This window comes from Cervus canadensis, chromosome 29 (assembly GCF_019320065.1).
Source record: "Cervus canadensis isolate Bull #8, Minnesota chromosome 29, ASM1932006v1, whole genome shotgun sequence".
In the NCBI taxonomy this organism is placed as follows: domain Eukaryota; kingdom Metazoa; phylum Chordata; class Mammalia; order Artiodactyla; family Cervidae; genus Cervus; species Cervus canadensis.
In genome coordinates, this window is record NC_057414.1 from 38,783,423 (window position 1) to 38,801,804 (window position 18,382).

An 18,382-nucleotide genomic window follows, 5' to 3' on the forward strand; every position below is an offset into this window, starting at 1 on the left:
ATAAGTTAAGAAAAAAACCACTTTCACTGCTGATGGTCTGTGTTCAGTCCCTGGTTGGCGAACTAGGACCCCAAAAGCCGTGTGGCACAGGGGAAAAACAAACAAACCCCAAACAAAAGAACTGATACAGCCTACGATATGAAGGTTTTTAGAGTAAATTATAGTTTAGGTACATTATCAATTATTTGAAAAGGTAGAAAAATTTTCAAAGGATGAGATACAAATAGGAGTTTACACATTTCCCCCCCCATTTTATTTATTAGGCTGAGCCAGGTTAGTGGTAGCACATGGACTCCTTTTAGTTATGGCATGTAGGATTTAGTTCCCCGACCACAGAGAGATCAAACCCAGGCCCCCTGCACTGGAAAGTGCAGCGTCTTAGCCACTGTACCACCAGGGAAGTCCCTGCATGTTTTCTTTATAAGTCATTGTGTTCACTAAGAGAATGCCTGGGTTTGAATCCTGGCATGCTTTCTGATGAAGGCCAAGTCATTTCGTCTGTTTGGTGGTTTCTTTCTTTTCGAGGTGGATTCTTTTTGGTGGGCACTCATGTGTGATGCAGAAATCTTTGGCTCTGTGCACTCTCCCACATGTCTGTCCCCATTCTCCACCCCAGCCCTCACAGCCTTTGATCTTCTAGTCCTTTTCCTTCCAGCCCTCTCCTCAGCTGGCCAGACCATTGGCCACTGACCTAGAGTGCGTCTATAGTCTCACCTTGGGCCATTTCTGCTTCTGCGCGAGGTGGATCGTCAGGTGGGTAGCTGACAGATGTTCTGTCTCCACTGTCTTTCAAGGCCTCTTCTGAATGTGGCCGTCATCATTTTCAGTTGGCACTCATAAGTTGACCTGTCCATAAATCATGCTTGAGCTTTTACTTCCTCCTATAGCAGGTTATACAGGACATTCCTGATGACTGCGAGTTCTTTTGCACAAGGGGTGGGGATGCTTTTACAAATACGGTGGATATCGAGAGGTCTGGGCTACCAGCTTGTGCGGTTTGTCTGTATCCCCTGGTTGTGCTTAGTGTTGATTCTGGAGGTACCATTTCCATTTTTTGAAAGACTGCTGCTGGTCTGGTCTGACTTTTTGACTTCATAGGTCCAACTCATAATGGCAGCAGGGCTGATATAACTCATAACGGGGCCGTTCTTGGTTAGTTAGTGTTTCACAATGAAGTGTTCCAGTAACAAGCCAAGAGCTGTTTCTCAGAAGGCATGTATTTCTCTGTTGTGAACAGCTTGACCTTGTTCTACAATTTCAGCCACCTGCTTTGCCCATGGGGGCTTGCCATGGGCTCCACGGTGCGTATTTTTCCAACCCCATCGGTCTCTTGGATGTTATGGGTCAAGTGGCAGGGCTTCAGGCATTTCAACCTGGACCCGCAGTGCACTCTCGTATTCTTGAGTCGCGCTCAAAGTTGGCAACTTACCATGTCACCTGGTGTATAGATGGGAGTTTTAGTTCCATGAGTGGCTATGATAAGCATCACCGTCCACGTTTCCTTGCTGTCTTTAATGGTGGCTCTCATCTCTGTCCCTCTCTCCTTACTCCCTAGGCTGTGGTAATTTCTTTTTATTTACTATCATGGCTGAAGAGTGGGGGAGTTTCGGAGATTTTTACTCTGCCTTTCCCATTGTGATAGCCCTTCTCTTGTAGGCCAAGGACCCAATGTAGAGGTTACCCCTGAGTATGTTCCACTAAACACTTGGGAACTGCGGAAATTACCTCCTCTAATGGGAATAATGATGATGCTTTGGGCCTCAAGGCATGAGTGTCAGTTCAGGTCCTGTGTCTAAAATCCTCAAAATGTTTGCATGTTCTCCTTTTCCAAAGGTATAGTTCTTTTAGTAGATGATGAGTTCCTTTTCGGGAAGAACTGGGAGAATCGTAGTTTCATGCTCCTTCCCCTAGAGACTTGGTTACCTCTTCAGTAACTGAGTTTGGGATGTGAAAATTGGCTCAGACCCAGGAACTAAGAAAGAGATTTTGATTATTTCTTGTGGCGACTGTCCTGAGTCTTGTGCTCCTTTTTTCTTTCTCTCTCCAGGTTGTAGATACTCAGCAGCACCCTCATTGGCTTCCCCCTAGGGATACCACTGTTTATTATGTCTACAGTTGTCTCTGACGGGTCCCAGGCCCCATGGCTAACCCTCCAATCTTGCCAGCCTTATGATAATTACAGCTTTCTGACTTGTGGCAGTTAAGCAGTGCCTCTGTAATTCCTCTCCTGTATTTCTTGATGGGCCTCCCCTGATAACTCAGTAAAGAATCCACTGCAATGCAGAAGACCCCAGTTCAATTCCTGGGTCAGGAAGATCCTCTGGAGAAGGGATAGGCTACTCTAACCCTAACCCTTGTGGTTCAGTTGGTAAAGAATCCGCCTGCAATGTGGGAGACATGGGTTCAATCACTGCTTTGGGAAGATCCCCTGGTGAAGGGAAAGGCTACCGACTCCAGTATTCTGGCCTGCAGAATTCCGTGGACTATACAGTCCATGGGGTCGCAAAGAGTCGGACATGACTGAGCGACTTTGGCTTCACTATTACTTGATGGAGGTGAGCGGGAAGTAAGGATGTCAGCTCTGTGACTTCATCTCCCGGCCTGTAGAGGAGAACCGCCACTGAACTTCCAGGTGATACTGATGCCTCCATCAGTAGTGCATTCCTGATGGCCTTGGTGAATGTTGTGTCCTCTGAGCTCTTTCTTGGAACACAATTCTCTAATGGATCTTCTAGCCTCATGTAATATATTCATTCCAGCATGTCTGCTTTCTTCAGCCTCTTTATTGCTTCCTCTGTCATCTATTAGGGCAACTCAAGCATATCTGTTTCACTCAGCATAGGCCATTGCTTTCTCAAAGCTTCTATAAGCCACCGAAACAGTGATTTGCCCCACCCACTGGAATCCTTGCCAGGGGTTAAGTCCTGCGTTCCAGGACATTTCCCTGAAGTCCCTGGATTCTTATCTGGTGATCATATCCCTGGTCCCCAAGTGCTTACTGGGATTGCTAAGAGTTGGAGTAACCCCCTACATTGAGTCTTTAATTATTTATTTAGGCTGCATCAGGTCTTAGTTGCATCACACAAAATCGTCATGTGGGACTTTTCCTGGCAGCACAGGGATTCTCTAGTTGTGGTGCATGGGCTTAGTTGCTCCACAGTACGTGGGATCTTAGTTCCTCAACCAGGGATTGAACCTGTGTCTCCTGCATTGCAAGGGGATTCTTAACCACTGGACCACCAGGGAAGTCCCCACATGGAGCCTTTGGTCTGGGAAAGAAAAAGTAGGAATCTCTGAAACTGTTCCATCCCCACTCCATTGACTTCCTTACCTCCCACTTCTTTTTTTAACCCATTGCACTTAGGGTTCTGTTCTGGATCCACTTGTTTTCTCACTCTGCCTTGAACAATTTATCTACCATGACTTCATTTGCTATATATATACTGTTGTTGTTGTTGTTGAATCACTCAGTCGTGTCTGACTCTTTTGAGACCCTGTGGACTGCAGCACGCCAGGCTTTCCCATCCTTCAATATCTCCCGGAGTTTGCTCAGATTCAAGTGCATTGAGTCAGTGATGCTGTCTATCTCATCCTCTGTCACCCCCTTCTCCTCCTGCCCTCGATCTTTCTCAGCATGTCACTATAACTCAGTGTTTACCTGCCCTATGTTATGAAGCTCCTGAAGAGGTTGTTAGAAGAAATACTTTGGAGCTATAAACCAGCTTCTTCCAACAGGAATCTTTCTGAGAATGGCAGCTGCTCAGGGAATAGTTCTGCCCTCTCCTGGCAGCAAGAGGCACTGCCTCTATTAGTCCAGGAGCAGGAATGGGCAAACGCACAGTGCCCAGCAGTGAGCTTGGAGGGCAAAGATTCAATCTGGGAACAGAATTTCCTTATTTCCTGAAGCCCGGGGAGGAATATGCCAGTTGGAAGCTCTCCCAGAGAAGGATTAGACTGGGTCTTGGAGGAGCCAAATTTGTGAAATTTTTAAAGGAACATCTTTAAGATTGCGTTTGTGACCTTGAATGGAAGTTTGGGAAGCAAAGCCTGATGAGAATCTTTTTTTTTTCCCAGTTGAAGTATAGTTGATTTACAGTGTTGTGTTAGTGTCAGGTAAGCAGCACAGTGATGCAGCTACAACCACATGTACACGTATATGAATATATATATTATTTTCAGATTCTTTTCCCTTATAGGTTATTATAAAATATTGAGTATAGTTGCTATACATTGGTCCTTGTTGGTTAGGGAATCTTAATTATAGGTTGTTCCTTTGGGTTTTGGCCCAAGATCATTATCTGTTCATATCATTTAGCATCTCGTAAATCCTCTACCTGAGGATGCTTTTATTAAATGGAATTTTGGAACAGGGAGATAAACTCGAGGCTCTCTCCGTCCATTCCCCAAGTCCACCAGGTGCCGAAGTTCCTCCATGAAGGGTGTGGTTCTTTCTTTTGGGATAGGATGTCATTAAAAAGGAGACTATTGGTGCTCTTGTGTCATTTAGTTTTTGGAAAAAATTTTAAGGTGAATCTCCTATTTCTCCCTTTTCTTTAGCGTTATATTTTTGATACACTTTGCCTGTCTTTTTGTGCCCTAGCTCTTTAAAATTCAGTTTTTTATATACTCTAGATATGTTCTACAAATTATTTTGTCCCCTAGTGATAAACCCTTTTACAGGTTTCTAAGTTTTTACTACTATAATCAGTACTGCAGTGAAATCCTCTGTATGTTGCTTTCTGCACGTTTATGAGAGTTTCTCTGGGTTATGAATCCAGGAGTGACACTGATAGGTAATATCTAAGAGTATTTTCAGTTCTACAAACTTTTGTAAATTGCACACCTAGAGTGATTATACCAGTTAATGTTGCCACTTAGGCAATTTCACGCCCTTGTCATCCCTTGGTTCAGTCAGATGTTTTGCCAATCTGATGGACATAAAATTGTTTTTTTGTGATTGTAATTTGCATTTTATTGATTACTAATAAGTAATCTGTCAAGAGTTCACTGGCCATTTTTTTGTGTATCCAATTTTGTGAACTTACTGTTCCTAGTCTGTAAATTGTTTTTCCTGCTGAATTGTTGCCTTTTTCCTTAGTGGTTTTCAGTGAAACTTTATATGTTTTATACAAGACTCTGTTGTCTTATTAGTTTCAGATACTATGCCTTCTACCTTTTGTGGCTTGTCTTTTCAGTTTGTTATGGTCTCTTGTGATGTGCAGATTTTTCGTGTAGAATTTATTCTTTTCTTAATGGTTTGTGCTTTTGTGTCTTGTTTAAGAACTCCTTCCTTACCTTGAAAATCAGAAAGATACTCTCATTTTTTTTCTAAAAATTTAAAATATTTGCTTTTCATATTTAGGTCTTTTAACCACTCGGAATATATTATTGTGTTTACTTTTAAGTAGTCACCTAACTTTATTTTTTCAGTGCCATTTGGTGAAGAGCTATTCTTTCCTCCAGTGGTTGTAATATTATCTGTGCATATTTTAAGGTTTCAAATATGCATGAGTTTCAGGTTTCATATTCTGTTCTGTTGGTTCATTTGTCCATTCCTTTGGCTATTTCATGTTATGATTATTACTTTAGCATGCTACTGTTATTACTTAGGAATATAACATGCTTGATATATGGTAGGATTTGTCTTCAAAAGTATTACTTAAAAAATATCTTTACTGTTTTTAGCCCTTATCTCTTACACATGTGTTAAAGAATCATAAAGTTCCCAAGAACGGACATTAAGATTTGTATTGGAATTGCAGTGGATTGATAGACTGTCTGGGGATGTTGATGAAAAAAATTAATCAGTAGTCAGTCTAAGAAAGAACTGGAGAATTTTCTTTAAGCCAGCTGGAGGATTATGACCCAGGAGACGATCTTTCTGAAAGCTCTGAGGACTGTTCCCCTGGTAGAGGTCAAAGCAGAGTTATAGAAATTTTTGAGACAAAGGGTCCTACATCAAAGTAACATAGTCCAGCAAGGCAAGTTGTGAGTTATTGTGACCCCCTACAGAATTGAGAAAGGAATGTTATTTTCTAAGGAGTTACCTTCCTGGTGCCAGGAGGAAGTTGCTTTTGTTTGTTTTTGCAAGTAGGCATTGCTGTGTCTTCTGAGGGGATCTGGTTCATGCAGATCCACAGTGCACACCAAAGGGGAGAGGGCAGTGGCTAAAGCGGCCAGGGAAAGTTTATGTCAGCTTTTTTTATCCTGCCTTAGAATTTTATTTCATCAGGGAGCGTTAATTTCTTTATGACATCAAATCTTTCTGTTTACAATTATGAGACGGTTCTCCTTTTGGCCTTTACACTTGCTGTTCCCTCACCTAGAAAACTTTCTTTTAGGAAGCTCCCTTGTTCGCTTACCTCTTTGGGTCTTTGCTCAAATATCACCTCATCAGAGACGCCTTCCCTGAATCAAGTAATCTCCTTCTCATCGTACTCTGCCTTTCCACAGCACTTGTAATCATTTGACATGTTACGGGTGTTTGAGTATTTATTCTTTAATTTTCTTTCTTTCACTTGGTGAAATTAAACGTCATGAAAGCAGGCTCTCTTTCCTTGCTACCACCCCGCCTCATAGAACAGTGCCTGGCATATACTAGGTTCCCTTTATTTTTTGTTTGAATGTGTTTCTGTAGGATATTATCTTTTCCTTCATAAAGAAGTCATCTATTCACTGTTAGATTTAATCTTAGGTCTCATAGTTTTCATTGCTAGTGTATACAGCAGCTTAAAAGAGACATTTTTTGGAGAAGGAAATGGCAACCCACTTCAGTATTCTTGCCTGGGAAATCCCATGGACAGAGTAGCCTGGCAGGCTACAGTCCATGGGGGTCACAAAAAAGTCGGACATGACTGAGTGACTTTTACATTATACAGGCATGATCATTGGCTGTTGGTGATTAATCAGGCTTCGGCTCCTCTACCCTCTCTGGAGAGTGAGGGGTGAGGCTGACAGTTCCACTCTTTATTCTAGAGATTCCAAAGATTTTAGAGGCCCTGGTGCCAGGAAAGAGGACTGAAGACCAAGTATGTATTTGGTCCGTACAGCATGTGGGATCTTAATTCCCTGATCAGGGATTGAACCTGTGCCCCTTGCCCTCCTGCAGTGGAAGCTCAGAGTCTTAACCACTGGGCCACCAGAGAAGGCCCAATATCAGTATCACAGCCTGGAATTGCAGCACCTCTGGGCATATGTCACTGGGGACTTAACAGTGGTGAAGAAACTGAAAATCAGGCTGTGGTAATCAGGTGACTGTAGCTGTTAATTCTTTAGTTCCTATCCTAGGAGTATGTGTTTCTTCAAGGAAGAAGTTTATCTCCTTTCTCAGACTGGTTACGTTCTAGCTAGCATTTCATTAATGCAACAGTTTCTATTTTAATTAGAAAAGAGGGTTTCCCTTCTTAGTGATGTGTTTACATTTTTTAGTTTGTTTTTAATTTCTCTGTAGTTCAAATTATTTTACAGAGTGTTGTTGAAATTAACCAATTTAGATGCAATGTAAGGAGCTATTTTAAATTCAGGTTTCTATTATTCCATACTTGTCCCTAAATGTCTACTTCTCAACATTATATACCCCCTTTTCACCTTGTTAAATATAAAAACAAGGACTTCCCTGGTGGTCCAGTGGCTAAGGATTCACACTCCCAATCCAGGGGGTCCAGGTTCTATCCCTTTCCAGGGAACTAGATCCCACATGCCGCAACTAAGAGTTCACAAAATATCCTGCCTGCTGCAACTAAGACCCAGCACAGTCAAATAAATAAATAATTAACTAAAAATATATATATAAGAACATACTTTATTTTTTTCTTTATTTTTTATTTTCTTTGTTTTTGTTACGAGACATTTGGCTACCTTAAGAGAGTCATAGTTACTCCCAATGTTTCCACACCACCCCCCGCCCCCCACCCCCACTTCATTGAATTTCTTCACTTTGACATTCAGAGCATTGGGCAGAAATCACATCGTGTCAACACCCACCGTGGCCCTTCGTGATAAAAACATATTTTAAAAATTTAGTTAGGCACCTGTTTCCCTCTATGGAGCCCTAAGATTTTTTCTATAACTGACCCTAAAAGGAGCATAGGTAGGAGCTGGGACAGATGTGGGCAGAACAATTCAAATACTGAGTTACTTGCCTTGAGGGAATGAAGGAAGAGTTTATGTTCGGGAAGTGAATATTGAACACCTCATTATGTGTCTTTAGGATTGTATTGCTGGAAAGCTTTGGTAACATTTAGCCATGTTGAATGTCTGTGAAAATCAAAAGTGCTTGAGAGCTTGGTTTATTTATTAATATATTTATTAATATTCATGTAAATATATTTGTATAAATACATTTATAAGACATGATTTGAAATACTGAATGCAGGAGCAAGAACTGGCACATTTTAAGTCTGGGTGGAGACTTGGAACCATTTCCAGTTTGTTTAGAGAGTTTCATGATAGCATGCAGCAGAAGCTTGTGTGTGTATGTGTGTGTGTGTTTCTTCCTAAGTGGAGATATTGTACCTATATTAATCAGGCTACAGAGTTTATACCAGCATCTAGCTGGACAGGGAGGATAGGAAGATACAAGAGCTAAGAAAATTGCCCATGTGCTTCTGGCCTAGAAAACTGGAAGAATAGCTGTGTCACTCACTGAACTGTGATCCTGAGCAGGGGGGTTGAGGAGGAGAGGCTGTAGGGGGTTGTGGGAATCTCAGTTTCAGATTAATTTTGGATAATTAGAAATACAGAATTAACTAGAAATTAGTGGGTCATAATATTTGACAAAGATTTGGAGGTCATTTAGTTGATTGGAGAGTATGGGTTCCTTGAGGGACTGAGTCAGGTACAGCATTTTACTTACTATCGCCAGTTTATTATGAAGGCTACAACTTGGGAACAGCCAAATGGAAGAAGGCTAGGTGCAAGGAGTAGGGGTGTGGGTGCCACGCTGCCAGCACCTCGATGTGTTCACCAACTCGGAAACTGTAGATGTGATCGTCATTAGGTATTTTTATACAGGTACAGTTGATTAAATCGTTGCCATTGATGATTAATCCAATCTCTCGCCCTTCTCCCCTTCCCAGAGGTTGGGGAGTGGGACTGGAGGTTTCATCAGTCCAGTCATGCCTTTTTGGTAACCAGCCCAATCCTGAAGCTATCTAGGAGCCCATCAGGAGTGGCCTCATTAGAGCAAAAGGCATTCCTGTCACCCAGGAGATTCTAAGGGAGTTAGGAGCTCCGTGTCAGTAACGAGGGACAGAGACCAAATATACACATGTTTGTATGTATTTTTGGCTGCACTGGGTCTTCATTGCTTTGCTTGGGCTTTCTCTAGTTGCTGTGAGCAGGCTTAGTACTTGCTCACCGGCTTAGTAGTTGTTGCACACAGGGTTAGTCGCCCCAAGGCATGTGGAATCTTTCCAGACCAGGGGTCAAACCCATGTCTCCTGCAGTGACAGGTGGATTCCTGTCCATTGCACCACCAGGGTAGTACTATGGATGCATTTTCCTTGCATTATAATTATCCATCTGGAAAAAATGAGATTAGTTCCCTACCTTATGCCATAAGTAAACATCAATTAAAAATGGATTGAGGATTGAAATGTCAAAAATAAAGCCTTTTTTTCTGTAGAATGTATAGATGAATATCTTTCAGGCCTTGAAGTAAGGAAAGATTTTAAAAATAGGACACCAACCACCCCCAAAAACATGGAGTATACAAGAAAAAAACATACATATATATATATAAATTATTTAATTATAAATTATTTAATTATTTATTTGGCCATGCCACGCAGCTTGTGGGATCTTAGTTTCTGACCAGAGATTGAACTCACTCCCTCAGCAGTGAAAGCACGGAGTCCTAACCACTGAACTGGCAGGGAATTCCCAAGACATATTTTTGATGGATAACTTTCGTTCCTCAAAAGATGCCTGAGTGCCCATATCTTGACTTCTAATACTATTCTCCAATAAAACGGACTACGGCTCCTTGGAGAAATGGTATTTCTAGGGCTGGGGCCCTAGAGAATATACAAGATGAACCTGAAGCATCTTATAGTGCCAGAAAGTAAAATGCCCAAAAAAAAAAAAAAAAGAGGAGAAAGGGGCATGTGTTAAAAGGATGCAGTGGCCAAAGTGAGAGAGCTCACAGTGGCAAAAGCTGGAATAATTGGAGCAAGAAAGCAGTACAGTGTTCGATTCTAACCCAAAGTATAAAATAATTATCCAAGAATCCATACTGATATAAATAAATGAATAGATAGATAAATATATGAGAGGGAAAAGAGAAATCTTCTGCACAGAAAAATCCCAAATAATTTATGAAGGTACGCCTCCCTCTGGGAGGCAGAGTGTAATTTCATCCCTCTTGCGTGTGGCTGCACTTAAGTGAATTCCTTTCAAAGAATGTGATGATAGTTTGAAGAGCACAGGAGATGGGGAAACTGACAATACCCACCAGTATTGTGTGACCAGGACTGCAGAAGGAGCTGGTGTTGGCGTACTTCAGTGTTCATTTAAGGAATCATTTAATCTCTTACTACCAGTTAGCCTTTTGATGAGATCAGTATTCTCTCTGATCAGTTGAATATCTGATGTCATCTATCCAAGAGTAATAACTTCTCTATCTTGTCCATAAATTGATCTGTATCTCTGGTGTTTCTCTTTTAATATTTGGTTGCATTAGAGAGAATGACTTGCTTCAGTGTTGTTCAGTTTATTTGAGTATGAGATACTTTGCAGATGGTGCATTCATTTCTCTTCTGCAACGAGAAGGCTTTGCTTGTTTTCCCTTTATTCTTTCTGGCTTTTATCCCCACTCGCATTCCTCACCCTTAAGTATGACAACTCTGACAGTTCTCTTCACCAGCCAGTGTCCCTCCTGCAGGACTTGTAATAACAAATAATATTCCAACACTGCTTCTAAGCGCGCCCCTTTGGTATATGTGCTGCCGAAGCGAGCATGCAAGTGCGCCCCTTTGGTTGGGGTCACGTTCCTTCTCTGCTTTCATCTCGGCGGCACTTTGACTTCCAAGTGCTCAGTTCCTTAACTTCAGCCATCATCCAGTTTTCGAATGGCTAAACTCCTCAAGGCTGATGGGTAGTTTAGAGGTACAGCCTGGATGCTTTTTTCCTGGGTCTTTGGAATTATACCTTCAGCTTTGGCAGTGTTGCAGAGTCTGTTGGACAGTCTCCTAAGTTTCTAACTATCTTCCCATCTTTGCTCTGTTTTGGAAATCTTTTTTTTTTTAAACACACTGAAGAGGGAAAACTTCCATATCTTTGGCTAAGATCAAGTAATCCTCACCTATTGGGAAACATGGGACATAAATTTTTGCAACAGGGGATTAGAAAGGAACTTTTTCTGTGGACTTAGCCCTCTGAACTTCAGGGCCCCAACTGCCCTGCACTCCCACAATTTGTTTGAATGAGTGTAAAGTCCTGAAGACTTTAATGACCTGATTAATAGATGGTGACTGCAGCCATGAAATTAAAAGACGCTTACTCCTTGGAAGGAAAGTTATGACCAACCTAGATAGCATATTAAAAAGCAGAGACATTACTTTGCCAACAAAGGTTCGTCTGGTCAAGGCTATGGTTTTTCCAGTGGTCATGTATGGATGTGAGAGTTGGACTGTGAGGAAAGCTGAGCACCGAAAAATTGATGCTTTAGAACTGCGGTGTTGGAGAAGACTCTTGAGAGTCCCTTGGACTGCAAGGAGATCCAACCAGTCCATCCTGAAGGAGATAAGTCCTGGGTGTTCACTGGAAGGACTGTTGCTGAAGCTGAAACTCCAATACTTTGGCCACCTCATGTGAAGGTTGACTCATTGGAAAAGACCCTGATGCTGGGAGGGATTGGGGGCAGGAGGAGAAGGGGACGACAGAGGATGAGATGTCTGGATGGCATCACCGACTCGATGGACATGAGTTTGAGTAAACTCCGGGAATTTGTGATGGACAGGGAGGCCTGGCGTGCTGCGATTCATGGGGTCGCAAAGAGTCATACACGACTGAGCGACTGAACTGACCTGAACTGAACTGAATCTGTCCTTATTGGCTCTGGACTCTTGAACGACTTTTTTCCTTGCTTCAAGAGGCTAAATTCTTCTTGAACAAATTATATACTTTGAATTCTATAGTAAATATTAAGTTCTGTATTTAGCAACATACACTGTAGGATTGTAGGATCCCTCGCCACCTTCAGCCCTCTTTCTCTGCTGTCTTGCTCTGTTTCTTTTTTGTCCTCCCCTTCAACCAGATTTATCACTTTGTTTTATTTAGTTGAACAGTTACAAGTCTTGGTTTGTTTTCCTGCATAAACAGCTTCCTCTTGATACCATACAATGTTTAAATTCCTTTTCACTTTATTCCTTTATCTTCACATACTACTTTTTTCCTGTAATTTTTTAATTAAGAAATTTTAAATACAATTTTAAATGTTACTTTCCATTTACAGTTATTACCAAATATTGGCTATATTCTCCATGTTATATACATCCTTGAGCCTATTTTATATCCAGTAGTTTGTACCTCCTGGTCTCTCACCCCTATAGAGTACCCCCCCACACACACACTGGTAACCACTAGTTTGTTCTCTATATCCGAGTCTGCTTCTTTTTTGTTAAATTTACTAGTTTGTTATATTTTTTTAGACTCCACATATAAGTGATATCATACAGCATGTATCTTTCTCTGTCTGAGAAAGATATTTCACTTAGCATGATGCCCTCAAAGTCCATCTGTGTTGCTGCAAATGGCAAAAGTTCCTTCTTTCTTATGGCTAAGTAGTATTCCATATATATACTATATCTTCTTATATCCATTTGTCTGTTGAAGGACACCTTCCATATCTTTACAATTGTAAATGCTGCTGTGAACACTGAGGTGCACGTTTCTTTTCAAATACATGCTACTTTTGTTGAGTTGCTTCTAAGAAGGGAAATACCGCGTTTTAATGATAATAGCACTTACTTACCGCACACTTATAAAGTGCCTCCTTCTGAGCAGGCAGGTTCATCAACAGGTAGCACAAGGCTCTGCCACTTGTCTTGAAGTGCTGACACTCAGACAGGGAAAAGTAATAAATAGGATGTGAATTGTAGAAGAGATAGGTGCCCAGTAGATGGAAAGTAATTCTTTCTGGGGATTTGAGAGAAGCTGTCATTTGAGCTAGGTCTGGAATGAATTGGAGTTTATGAGGCAGAAAAGGAAGGTCAAACACATAGGGGATGACGTTAACAAAGACGCAGAGGCCTGACCTAGCTGGTTATGAGGCAGGACTAACAGGTGTTTGAAGGCTGATGTTGTTGGAGGGTGGTTCCTGTGACGGGTGTGGTGGGTGATAAACTTGGGGAGGCAAGTTGTTAGCTTCTTTACTGAATGCTGGGGGGATTGGTTTCATCTTTCTGGAGCTGTGGGGGACTGTGAGTCAGATACTGTGTGTATGTATGGGAGTGTTACCTTGAACCATCTCAAAGAGAGTGTCTGACCCCACAGTTCTTAACTTTGAGCTTTCAACTTTGAGCTTTCATAGTCTGTTCAGGGGCCCTGGTTGGCACTTATTTGGCATATGGCCAGAGCACCTTGGACTTGCTATCATCACTGAGCACAGGTCTGAACTCCAGCCTCTACCCGCTTGCTTGCGGTGGGGGATGGGGATGAGTCTGGTATGAAGAAGGGAGAGGAATGAAGGGGAAGGGCAGGGGGTGAGCTTTTTCACTGTCTCTGCTCTCCTTTGGTACCGCTTCTATTTCTTCAGATCTTGGTTTCTGTTTTCTTCCAAATATACAGCTATCTTGGCTTCCAGCCCAGGTGGGAGAGGGAGAAAGAACTTACTTCCTTCAGGTCCTCTCTGAAAATAACCCAGTTGGCGCTGCTTAGGAACAAGAAGTTCCTGAGAGTGTTGGCACCTCATGGTGTTGATGTCCGGCTGAACCTTGTCTCACTCTTCAATCCGGGGTCCTCTGTGGGGAGAAGTTGGATGGTCTTCAAGGTCTTTGCAATACTTGGGCCATCTGATGCGAAGAGCTGACTGACTGAAAAAACTCTGATGCTGGGAAAGATTGAAGGCAGGACGAGAAGGGGTGACAGAGGATGAGATGGTGGGTGGCATCACTGACTCAGCGGACATGAGTTTGGGCTAAAGGTAGTGAAGAACAGGGGAGCCTGGCATGCTGCAGTCCATGGGGTCTTAAAGAGTCAGATGACCAAGCGACTGAGCAACGCGCAAGTCCAAGGTGCCTGGCCACATGCCAACAAGGCCTCAGCAGTACCAGCTGCCTCCAAGGCCTAGCACAGCGAAGGGACTGGGAAGGAGGCCCTGCAAAGTGGGGAACAGTCTGGCCCTGGCACCTTCTGATCTGTAGTGAGAAGATGGATGCCTCCAACAGAGGCCCAGCCCCTGCATGTTGTCAGTCCCGAGATTATCCATCAGTCTCTTCTGGATGTTGGATTCCTAGCTGTCCGACATCCTGGCGCCAGAAAGTGGGGGCTGGGTAGGGTAAAATGGGGAATGTCAGCAATTCTGTCCAAACAGATTCATCAGAAAATATCATGAAGAAGACTAGATTAGGGTTAATTCACTAAAGTTAATGAAGCACACTATTGCATGGGCACTCAGTAAATAGTTGCTGCATGATGAATTAATTGAACTACACTCAAGATATCTTGAAAGAGTGGGAGTAAGCCCTGCGGGAAAGCGGGGGTCCAGTGCCAAGGCCCAGAGGCCTGAGAAGACAAGGCCCGGTGAGGGAAAGGGCTGAGTTGAGTTTCGTTGACTCTGAGTTCAAGTGGCCAGGGTAAATGGAAGATGGTGTCCCGGGAAGTCACAAACTGTCCGGTGGGCAAAGAAGAGCCTCGGAACCCCCGCAGTTCTGGATATCCCCTTTATGCCCACTTAGGCGGCGGCGGGCGGACCAGCGGGGGCCCGGTGCGGGACAGATTACAGACTCCGCCTGCCTAAAGGTGGCTCCGTGCTCTGCCTTCTGAATGTCCGAACGTTAGGGCTAGAAGGTTCCAGATGAGGAAACAGACCAGGGGAATTGAATCACGCAGCCATCGGAGTTGAGTTCCCAACGTTACTACTTCGGCCGCCGCCCACCCTTTTCAGTCCCTGAAAGAGCAACCCAGGAGGTTCCACTTTAAGGGACAAGCGGGGGCGGGCCGGGGCGGGGCTCCCTTACTCAGGCCCCGAGGCCGCGCCCGGCCGCGCCGCAGACTCGGTCGGGGAACCTAAGCGGAGCCACGGAAGCCTGCGAGTCTGTTCTGGGGCCAAGAGATCCGGGCAGGTGTCCAGCCACTAGCTGACCGCAGACCGCGTCGTGTCTCCGTTTCCGCAGGCACCATGAGCCAGGACACCGAGGTGGACATGAAGGAAGTAGAACTGAACGAGCTGGAACCCGAGAAGCAGCCGATGAACGCGGCGTCTGGGGCGGCGATGGCCGTGGTCGTGGCGGGCGGCACCGAGAAGAATGGTCTGGTGAAGATCAAGGTGGCCGACGATGAGGCGGACGCGGCGGCCGAGGCCAAGTTCACGGGTCTGTCTAAAGAGGAGCTGCTGAAGGTGGCGGGCAGCCCCGCCTGGGTACGCACCCGCTGGGCGCTGCTGCTGCTCTTCTGGCTCGGCTGGCTGGGCATGCTGGCCGGCGCCGTGGTCATCATCGTGCAGGCGCCTCGCTGCCGCGAGCTGCCGGAACAAAGATGGTGGCACAAGGGCGCCCTCTACCGCATTGGAGACCTTCGGGCCTTCCTGGGCCACGATGCGGGCAACCTAGCGGGTGAGTCTGGGTGCCCTCGTCTCCCTCCCCGCGCGTCCCCGCCTCCCACCCCATGGGCCCTTAGTTTAAATGGTCCCCAGCTTCGACCTCTGTTCCCAGATTGACTCAGACGGTTCTCTACCCTGCTCGGTACCGGCGACCGCTTCCCGAGACGTAGCCCCTCCTTGCTTTCTTTGAAGGAAGCTGCCCCCCACTCGCTCTTTCCTGAGGGTGGCTTACTCAGCAGGCTCCCCTCCCCCTCCCGGCGCCCTTAGCCTGCCGAAGCGTGTTTCTGAAGCAACTTGCTAGCCGCCTTACGTCAGCGTCTCAGTCTGGTGATCCAGCCTCATAGCGGTGATCTGGGGCCTAGGCGAGGCCTCACTGGAACTTTGCTTCTCCATTTCAGGCCTAAAGGAGCGGCTCGATTACTTAAGCACCCTGAAGGTGAAGGGTGTTGTGTTGGGCCCAATTCATAAGAACCAGGAGGATGACCTCACAGAGACCAACTTGGAACAGATCGACCCCATTTTTGGCTCCCAGGAAGATTTTGAGAGTCTCCTGCACTCGGCGAAGAAGAAGGGTGGGTGTCCTAGAACTTGCAAAGCAGCAGCTAGAGAGGACTTGGGCTTCTGGCCACGGAAAAGGCCGGAGAGGATTTTTGTCTGGTTTATTGCTGACTGTCTCACAGTTTTCCTAGGGCAAGTCCAGGGGAGGGTCGTTAGGCTTCAACTTAAAGTGGATTTGTCAGGTGGTTCAGAGACTTCGTATACTTGGATGTACAGTTATTTAGCTTCTGGGCTTCAGTGCCCTTATTTGCAAAATGTAGGTTTTTGCTAAATCAGTGGTTGTAAAACTTAAGAGTAGATCCTTTGGAGGAAAAAAAAATTCAAGTAAAAATCTTGTCTTACTTTGAAAAAAGTTCACTTTGGGCATGACGGGGCCAGGGCTTCATACCTTAGCCTTCTCTGTTACACTACTCCTTCCCAACACCGCTCCCCTCCCCTCCATACTTGCTCATATCTTTGTTTCAATGAAATGAGTTACACCAGGGTTCAAATCTAAGCTTTTGTACCAATACATAGGGAGTATGCTATCCACTTGTATTTGTTAATTTCTTCCTTTTCCCTTCTCCCAAACTCTTTCTATCAACCACCTCTTCCTCCTTTGTTCTAGGCATCCAGGTCATCCTGGACCTCACTCCGAACTACAAGGGCCAGAGCCCTTGGTTTCAATCCACTCAGGTTGACACTGTGGCCACCAAAATGAAGGTGAGTGTGTTGGTGCTGACGGCAGGTGGGAGCCAGATGCTGGGGCTGTTTGGTCCTTTCATAGTGAGTTCTATAAATGAAGCCTGGCACCACCCGAGGGGCCCCGGGCTCCTTGTAGCCCAGCAGGCACGCTCTTCCCACAGGCGGAAGGATAGGCAAGCAGTACATCCCTCTTTTTGTTTGTTGCTTTTCTGACCACCTGTTTCCCTGACTCTGAGGGTGACAGTGCCAGGATGGAATTTTTCAGATGTGAATTTTCTTCTTTTTGGCAGAGGAAGCCCTTTCTCTGTGGGAATCCTGTCCTGTCTGGTTTCCCATTTCTTATTTGATGTGTTTTGGAAGGTAGCCCAGTCTGAAATTGTAAGCATTGGGGTCTTCCTATGTGTCTGAGAATATGCCGAGTGTTTCTATATACCTTCTTTAATCCTCTATAACCAAACAAGGTTCCTACCCATATCCTAAGTCTGTGTAGTGAGGAAGCTAAGGTTCAGAGGGGCTTTAATATGCCCTGGGATTGAAGGTCCCAACTAATCTTAAATCTCAAATCTGCCTTCTCTGAAGGTATAAGGCTCAAACTCTGTACCCTGTAGACTGGGGGTGGGGTTTTGAAAGTCATCCCAGCTCCTAATGCCTGGGTTCTAGGGCACTGACCAGTTCAGAAGGGGTAGAACAAAAATGGAGGCAGACTGACCCTCTGCTGGCAGCCAGGATTCTGAGGTAGAATTCTGTACTCCCAGCATTTCAGTTGACCTTTGGGGTCATTTGGTTCATTCCTTGCCACTTGCTGGAAGACCCTTTAAAAGTTACTGAGAAGAGAACGTTTTTAGATGTTAAGGCGTGAAGTGTGGTAGCCTTAGATGAAAATGGAGACCAGAAGAGAACGCAGGGAGCAGAGAGAGCACCCAGAAGAGAGGGTGGGGTTGGGGGTGGTGGGGGCCCATGTCACGTGCAGCCTGAATGCCAGGGCTTCGAGCCTGGGCCTATTCTGCAGAGCTGGCTTCTCTTTTCAAATCATTGGGTAAACTGCCCTGGGGCTGTGCTTTGAATATTTGGCTTTTATCCTGAGTCTTGTTCTGAAAGGCTCTTTTACTTAGACCCTCCCCAGGCTCCAAGAAACTGGGAGAAGAGTAAGTATGCTCATCTTGGGATCTTGGTTAGCATTTTAGGTCCCTTCACTGTTGCTCTCTGATTGTGGCCTTGGGCATGCCTCCTTGCTTCTCTGACATTGTTTCCTTATCTGTAAAATGAGTATATCAACATTCTACATATGCTAAGTGTTGAAGGAAGTTCACATTTAGCGTATAGGCCTTTTCTGTAGGTGTTAAAGGTAAAGCTTTGCGATTTACCATGGGGAGGAGTAGA

The 18,382-nt window shown here is 44.6% G+C and overlaps 1 protein-coding gene and 1 non-coding gene across 2 annotated transcripts in view; both read left to right on the forward strand.

Annotated features, from left to right (window-relative positions):
- The window catches only part of SLC3A2 (solute carrier family 3 member 2), a 28,453-nt gene that overhangs the window by 7,059 nt on the left and 3,012 nt on the right, over positions 1 to 18,382 (forward strand). Inside the window, exons 2-4 of the mRNA XM_043451765.1 lie at positions 15,336 to 15,773; positions 16,159 to 16,332; positions 16,926 to 17,020. Of these exons, the coding sequence (XP_043307700.1) occupies positions 15,336 to 15,773; positions 16,159 to 16,332; positions 16,926 to 17,020 (707 nt within the window). The remainder of the gene's footprint in view (positions 1 to 15,335; positions 15,774 to 16,158; positions 16,333 to 16,925; positions 17,021 to 18,382) is intronic.
- LOC122431524 lies at positions 4,265 to 4,450 on the forward strand. Its single transcript, XR_006266543.1, has one exon. It is a non-coding gene; the product is annotated as a U2 spliceosomal RNA (small nuclear RNA).